This window comes from Pseudophryne corroboree, chromosome 7 (assembly GCF_028390025.1).
Source record: "Pseudophryne corroboree isolate aPseCor3 chromosome 7, aPseCor3.hap2, whole genome shotgun sequence".
Taxonomy (NCBI): domain Eukaryota; kingdom Metazoa; phylum Chordata; class Amphibia; order Anura; family Myobatrachidae; genus Pseudophryne; species Pseudophryne corroboree.
The window spans coordinates 112398059-112405639 of record NC_086450.1 but is presented as its reverse complement, the minus strand read 5'-3'; the positions used below and the strand labels follow the sequence as shown (position 1 = coordinate 112405639).

The 7581-nt window shown below is 50.1% G+C and overlaps 1 protein-coding gene across 4 annotated transcripts in view; it reads left to right on the top strand.

Moving 5' to 3' along the window:
• The first annotated feature begins 1770 nt into the window (after window positions 1-1770).
• RIF1 (replication timing regulatory factor 1) overlaps window positions 1771-7581 on the top strand; it is a 338147-nt gene continuing 332336 nt past the window's right edge. For 2 of the 4 annotated variants that reach the window (XM_063933568.1, XM_063933565.1), the window contains exons 1-2: window positions 1771-1908; window positions 3815-3933. In XM_063933568.1, coding sequence (XP_063789638.1) covers window positions 3827-3933 — 107 coding nt within the window. In that variant the 5' untranslated portion in view covers window positions 1771-1908; window positions 3815-3826. The other 2 variants (XM_063933566.1, XM_063933567.1) reach the window with 2 other exon arrangements.

The window sequence follows — 7581 nt, the reverse complement described above, 5'->3', positions numbered from 1 at the left end:
TCTGGCGGGAAAGGGTATAATGCCAATAATTTCTTTGAAATTATCAGCTTTTTATCAGGGGCAACCCACGCTTCATCACACACGTCATTTAATTCTTCTGATTCAGGAAAAACTATAGGTAGTTTTTTCACACCCCACATAATACCCTGTTTAGTGGTACCTGTAGTATCAGCTAAATGTAACGCCTCCTTCATTGCCAAAATCATATAACGTGTGGCCCTACTGGAAAATACGGTTGATTCTTCACCACTGGAATCAGTGCCTGTGTCTGGGTCTGTGTCGACCGACTGAGGCAAAGGGCGTTTTACAGCCCCTGACGGTGTTTGAGGCGCCTGGACAGGCACTAATTGATTGTCCGGCCGCCTCATGTCGTCAAACGACTGCTTTAGCGTGTTGACACTATCCCGTAATTCCATAAATAAAGGCATCCATTCTGGTGTCGACCCCCTAGGAGGTGACATCCCCATATTTGGCAATTGCTCCGCCTCCACACCAATATCGTCCTCATACATGTCGACACACACGTACCGACACACAGCAGACACACAGGGAATGCTCTAAACGAAGACAGGACCCACTAGCCCTTTGGGGAGACAGAGGGACAGTCTGACACCAAAAAGCGCTATATATGACAGGGATAGCCTTATAATAAGTGCTCCCTTATAGCTGCTTTATATATATCAAGATATTGCCATTAAATTTGCCCCCCCTCTCTGTTTTACCCTGTTTCTGTAGTGCAGTGCAGGGGAGAGACCTGGGAGCCGTCCTGACCAGCGGAGCTGTGAGAGGAAATGGCGCCGTGTGCTGAGGAGATAGGCCCCGCCCCTTTTCCGGCGGGCTCGTCTCCCGCTATTTTGTGAATACAGGCAGGGGTTAAATATCTCCATATAGCCTCTGGGGGCTATATGTGAGGTATTTTTAGCCTTTATATAGGTTTACATTTGCCTCCCAGGGCGCCCCCCCCCCAGCGCCCTGCACCCTCAGTGACTGCGTGTGAAGTGTGCTGAGAGGAAAATGGCGCACAGCTGCAGTGCTGTGCGCTACCTTTAGAAGACTGCAGGAGTCTTCAGCCGCCGATTCTGGACCTCTTCTTACTTCAGCATCTGCAAGGGGGCCGGCGGCGCGGCTCCGGTGACCATCCAGGCTGTACCTGTGATCGTCCCTCTGGAGCTGATGTCCAGTAGCCAAGAAGCCAATCCATCCTGCACGCAGGTGAGTTCACTTCTTCTCCCCTCTGTCCCTCGTTGCAGTGATCCTGTTGCCAGCAGGAATCACTGTAAAATAAAAAACCTAAGCTAAACTTTCTCTAAGCAGCTCTTTATGAGAGCCACCTAGAATTGCACCCTTCTCGGCCGGGCACAAAAATCTAACTGGAGTCTGGAGGAGGGTCATAGGGGGAGGAGCCAGTGCACACCACCTGATCTGGAAAAGCTTTACTTTTTGTGCCCTGTCTCCTGCGGAGCCGCTATTCCCCATGGTCCTTTCAGGAACCCCAGCATCCACTAGGACGATAGAGAAAAGCTTTTGCAGGACTGCTATACAGGATACTATGCCAGTCACACACAACCACCAGGTCTCTGCCTACTGCAACTCATATGACTGTATGTGTGTGACTGACACCGCCATGAATCTCCAAAAGTTACTTCCCCCCTTGTCTGCTCCCCTCCATCGATCCATCCGAAATCCATACGATCTGTGTGTGATTATGTCCCCTGGCTGTCATCCACCAGCTCGGCACTCTGCTATCCAGGCAGCCACTTCCAACCAATCTGGCGCCATTTTAGTTGGCGGGAGCTGGAAGGGGAGGCGCCTGTAGAGCGCGGGTAAATCAGGCGTTGACGGCTGGGGGACGGCGAGCGCTGGTCCTGTGTCCTGGAAATCCGTAGTGTGAAGGGTTCCAGCGGCTAGGTGCGTCCTTGGGTGAGCGGGGACACTGGGGCATCGGGCAGGGATCCGTTGGGAAGCCTGTCACAGGCAGACAGAGCCCATAGCGCGCTGCAGGGACAGTGATGGTGCCCAAGAGGTTCTGCGGCAGCCGCTTATTTCTCACTGTGTCTCCCTAGCTTGTCCACGGACCACAAACTATATGGCATGTGTGTTGGTGACGGACTACAAGTCACAGTGTGCCACATCAGCCACTTTCAGTTGGACCAACCAACTTCTCCTGTGTTATGCAGCGGCCGGTGTGTCAGTGTCAGGCCCACACACAGGTGTCAGTGATCATGGCCTGCATCTATGGGCAGTGTGCTATAATGCAGCTAGTAGGACCTGTATGTACTGGCAGTGCTGGTGGGCATTGGGCCGGGTATGACCATTTGCATGGCAGTGCTGATCAGGGCCAGTCAGTGGTGATGTGATGCCTGTCATCCTGCAGCGTCTGTCTGCCCTCGTAGCTGACAGTCATGGATGGCTAGACATGCTTAGTCTGTGGTGCATGTGCAAAATAGTGTTCTGTTCCAGGAATGGGCAGAGTTGCTAATTGTATTGCTCTCATTAAGTACTTAAGGCAGCAGAAGTGTCTGATCGTAGCCCTTGTGGACATGTAACGGTTTTCCAAGGCTACCTGTGTATCTTCTACAATGTGTCGGTATTGTTTGTGGTCCCTAAGGGCCAAGTCTGGCCACCACTGTAGTACACTATACAAGTAATCGGAGCACATTTTTTTCTAATTGTATCACTATTTACACAGTTGTAGTGTGTGTGTGTGTGTGTATATACAATTTCTGCCAATGATTCTTTTGGTTATAAGGGATACTTGTATGGCTGCTCGTGGTCCGAAATAAGATTCATATTGTAATAACTAAAACATATTGTGTTCCGGAAGTGTCCATTAGTCAATGTGATTGTCAGGAAGATTAGTCATAGGTCATACAAGGGATGCACGGAGCAGGTTAAGGTGATTCCTGTTTCTCTGCTGAGTCTGTGAGGAGGGTTTACCTGGGTTTCTTGTTTACACAATCATGGCCTGTTGACATAAAGATCAGGAGCAGTGGTTACTTGCTGTCATTTATACCCCTTTCGCACAGCCACTTCGACCTGGGTCACGTTTTGAAGAGATAGGCTCCTCAAAAGCAGAGAACACTGGTCCAGTTACCGGGGAAGGGGGGGGGGGGGGAGCGCCGGGTTAGATACGGGAAGGAACTGGGTAGCAGTGTGAACAGGTAATCCGGCTGGATCCCATTTTCACCCCATGGAGAGCTGGCTCACTGGTGCTTGGAGATGTTATTCCCAAGTTCCATCAGAACAGTTACACTGCACCCTTGTGCAGTGTGGACAATGCAGATCCGGATATAACTCCGGTCAGAGCCACAGTGTCAAAGGGGTCTGTCCCGGATTGGAACACTGGGGCAGATGCATCAAGCCTGGAGACGACATAAGGAATTGATAAGCCAGTGATAAGTGCAAGGTGATAAACGCACCAGCCAGTCGGCTCCTAACTGTTAATTTACATATTGCCTTCTCCAGGTTAATACATCTGCCCCACTGTTCCAAATCCCAGGTCAGTCTCAGGATTTTTGTGTGCAAGGGGTATTAGGGGGAGATGTGTCAAGCCTCTTAATACATTCATACCGTACATACTATAAGAGAAGTAGATGCTGCTGAATCTTTTCTTTGGTCAACTTGTTCCCTCTTGAGAATGTCTCCCCCCTTATTTACTTATTTGCTGCATAGCCATTGACTGCTTGGTACACAGCTGGCTAACAGGCTTTAGAGCTGGTCATTTTGATGCAAACTTGATACATTTTGTGGCTGACTGTCAAACTGCATATCCCACATTAAGTGACAATACAATTTTTTTTTTCTTTCTCCGTAGCATTTATGAAAAATGTCTGCTGCCTTAGATGATTCACAATTGGTGCCTTTACTAGAAACTTTGGAGGACTCCTCTACCTCATACACAGAAAAAACAGATGCATATCTCTCCATTGCAAAGTGAGTAAACACTCTAATAAATGTTTGTTCCTACAATGGTAAAATGTCTTTCTGACATTTCTAGTTTTAACTTGGTGAACACGCTGAGCCGAAAAAAAAAGTGGGTCCCAGGGACCCTTCATTTTTATAAATTGGGATCCTAACTGTCCTTTTCTGGGTCCCATCGGAATGAAGGTTCTTATTAATGATTCAAATATAAAAACACAGACTTGATTTGGACACTAAAAAAGTGTTGCAAGGGGGAGGAGGGGGTGACAATGCTGCTGGGCTATGTAGCATACAGGACACTGCACCAGAGCTGTAACTAGACATTTTGGTTCCCTTGTGGCAGAAAGTGAATTGGTGCGCCCCCTCCCATATTCCAAAGTATGGATATTGCGCGCCGAATATACATAATAGTGCCAATTCACATTACACCACACAGTAGTGCCGCTTATACACATTGCACCAGGTAGAACCTCCTGTACACTTTGCGTCAGGCAGAGCCACCTTGTACACTTTGCGCCAGGCAGAGCCACCTTGTACACTTTGCGCCAGGCAGAGCCACCTTGTACACTTTGCGCCGGGAGAAGCTACCGGCGTTGATTTAATGGCGAGAGAGGCACTGAAACAGTATTATTGGCAGAGACGCACTGGTCATTTAGAGACGGCGTGTCCCGCGAGACCCCCTCATAAGAGTCTCTCTGCGGCTGCTACTGTGCATGGACATGGCTGCCAGTGCCTCTGCGCATTCCTCCCAAGGACTTTTGGGGACGGTCAGGACAGGGGTGTAATAGAAGTAGGCAAGGGCTGAGAGAGCGGCCCCAGTCCTTCTCTTCCTGCCCGGTGTCCGTGTCAGCAGCCATAGAGGGGGAGTTCAGAATAGTAAAATAGGTATGACACAGGCAGCATTTGAGTCTGGGGGGAGGAGGAGGAGAGCGGACCCTTTACTGGATAGGAGACAGGACTCGAGTGACTGGCTATGCCGTGTCTCTTAATACACAGGCTCTGGGACACTGGCGGTGGGCGGGCGAACAGGCGCAGCGCTGTTGGCGGCATTCAGTGAGACTCATTGTAATGCCGTCCCTGAACAAGCCCCCACCGCGGGAACAGACAGCCCCCCTCTTCCCACGCCACTTGTAACCGCTTAAAGCAAAAGCTCCACCGGCCCCCCTCGCCACGGACCACTGGCAGCACTCACAAGCCAAACCTCCTCCCCAGCCGCGGGTTACCCACTGTCACAAAGGAACAACTCACCAAATCGCGTAGAGCTGCCACAGAGCTGCGCTGTTATGTCCGGACTGGCATGGCTCCACCTCCTGTTTCTAAAGCCTGCCGCCGGGCTGCCACGCCAATCAATCTGCCAGGCTAGGGATTGGCTGCAGCGGAGCACGTCCCAGAGGACTGATGCATGTTGGAAAAGGGAGTCCCTGGACATCAATACCGAGTAAAAAAGCGCTATAGTGCGTTTTTGCGGACACTAACTTATCTTGGTGCCTTGGAGTATTTATTTCAGATTGCCAGTTCCTCTGGAGGAAGGGTGGAGGGGGTCTGTTAAGAATGGTGCCCATAGGGGTTGCAACATGCAGATTGGTTTTCCTCCGACAGTGCCTGTTCTGTTACATGCTTTCATAGCGGCAGAGGAGGAAACCTGAACAAGCTGACCAATCACAAGCCGCAATCGTCCTAGCTGTCAACAGAGGAGCCCCTTGAAAAAATAGCTGTACAAGATAGGCTAGGGCAGAGGTTCTCAAACTCAGTCCTCGGGGGCCCACACAGTGCATGTTTTGCAGGTCTCACAGAATCGCAAGTGAAATAATTAGCTCCACCTGTGGACCTTTTAAAATGTGTCAGTGAGTAATTAATACACCTGTGCACCTGCTGGGTTACCTGCAAAACATGCACTGTGTGGGCTCCCGAGGACCGAGTTTGAGAACCTCTGGGCTAGGGTTTCCTTGGATCATATTTCTCTTTCATCCACTAGGGGACACTGGAGTCTTATACAGTAGGGTGTGAAATTTGCAACCGGAGGTGTGGCACAATCTAAAAATTAGCATTGTCTGCACAGCCGGCTCCTCCCCCTTCACATCCCCCATCCCTCAGTTTGAAAAATTGTGCCTAGGAGGTGCAAGTACAGATAGGAGCTCCTGCTCCATTTAAAAAATGAGTCAACCTAATGAAAAGGGGGACAAAAGTCTTAAGAATAGAGAGACAATGGTCCCTAATAAAGGGGATCTGCATCTCTCTACAGGAGATCCAGAGCAGCAGAGTGAGTACTGGTTGTACAAAAGGGCCCTAGTTTAACAGTACCTGCAGTCTGCACATTTCTCCAATGGCGGAGAGTGTTACATAACAAACTGCTGTCGTGCCCCTCTCCTCCCTAACACTGCTGTCCCCCCTTTCAGAATTAAAAAGCTCTGGGGTGCTGGGATTATTCCTCCCGGCTCCCAGTTTATGCAGAGACGCGGCAGCAGCGTTCAGACCAGCGTGTCCCCTGCTTACCCCCCTCCCTCCGCCAGCTCATACACAGTGCGCTCAGCAGCAGCGCGGGATAATCAAAGCAGCCACAGCCCTCCAATACTAGCCCCGTCCACCGACACGCAGTGAGAGATGCACAGTGCGCTTAGCACAGCGGCGCAGGAGACCTCTAGCCTCCCAGTAAATTAAAGCAGGTAACTCCGCGCTCAACAAGGCCGGGGGAGAGTGTTACAGATGCGGCGGAGGGTGACTCTCAGCAGAGGCGTCTCACTGTGGGACGCGCTGCAAGGTCAGGGCAGAGCCGCAACGACGGGCGCTCCAACGTTTACAGACGTGGAGCAGTTTAGCTAAGAAGTATGGTACAGTAAGGGGGCTCCAGCGGCCACAGAGCGCTGGTAGAGATGTTAAATGATGGTGCTTAAATTTTTCAAAGACGGACATTTTTATAGAAATAAAAGGCGCCAAACCTAGATAACAGATCACGCCCCTCTTAGTGGGGACATGAAAAAATGTAACCAGTCAAAACAGAGGGAGGGATCTTATTTAAAATAGATGAATTGCTCCCTCTACTGATAAGAAATCTAGCCAGTTAAAAGTGATGGTAGGGTAATTGCTCCCTCTTCTGGTGAATAGTTGTCTCTGCTGCAAAGGATCCTCCAGTATTTTAATCAGGCATGCCTTATATTTTCAAGGACTTCTATTTAAAAGATCCTGAGAAAATAAAAGGAAGCGACTGAATATCAACCCCGATCATCAAAGCTGAATCACAGTTGGGTGTGTGAGGGTTGTAAGAAGGCTGATGTAATCATATATTTCTCTGACGTCCTAAGTGGATGCTGGGGACTCCGTCTGGACCATGGGGATTAGCGGCTCCGCAGGAGACAGGGCACAAAACTAAAGCTTTAGGATCAGGTGGTGTGTACTGGCTCCTCCCCCTATGACCCTCCTCCAAGCCTCAGTTAGGTTTTTGTGCCCGTCCGAGCAGGGTGCAATCTAGGTGGCTCTCTCAAGGAGCTGCTTAGAAAAAGTTTTTAGGTTTCTTATTTTCAGTGAGTCCTGCTGGCAACAGGCTCACTGCATCGAGGGACTTAGGGGAGAGAAGTTCAACTCACCTGCGTGCAGGATGGATTGGCTTCTTAGGCTACTGGACACCATTAGCTCCAGAGGGAGTCGGAACACAGGTCTCACCCT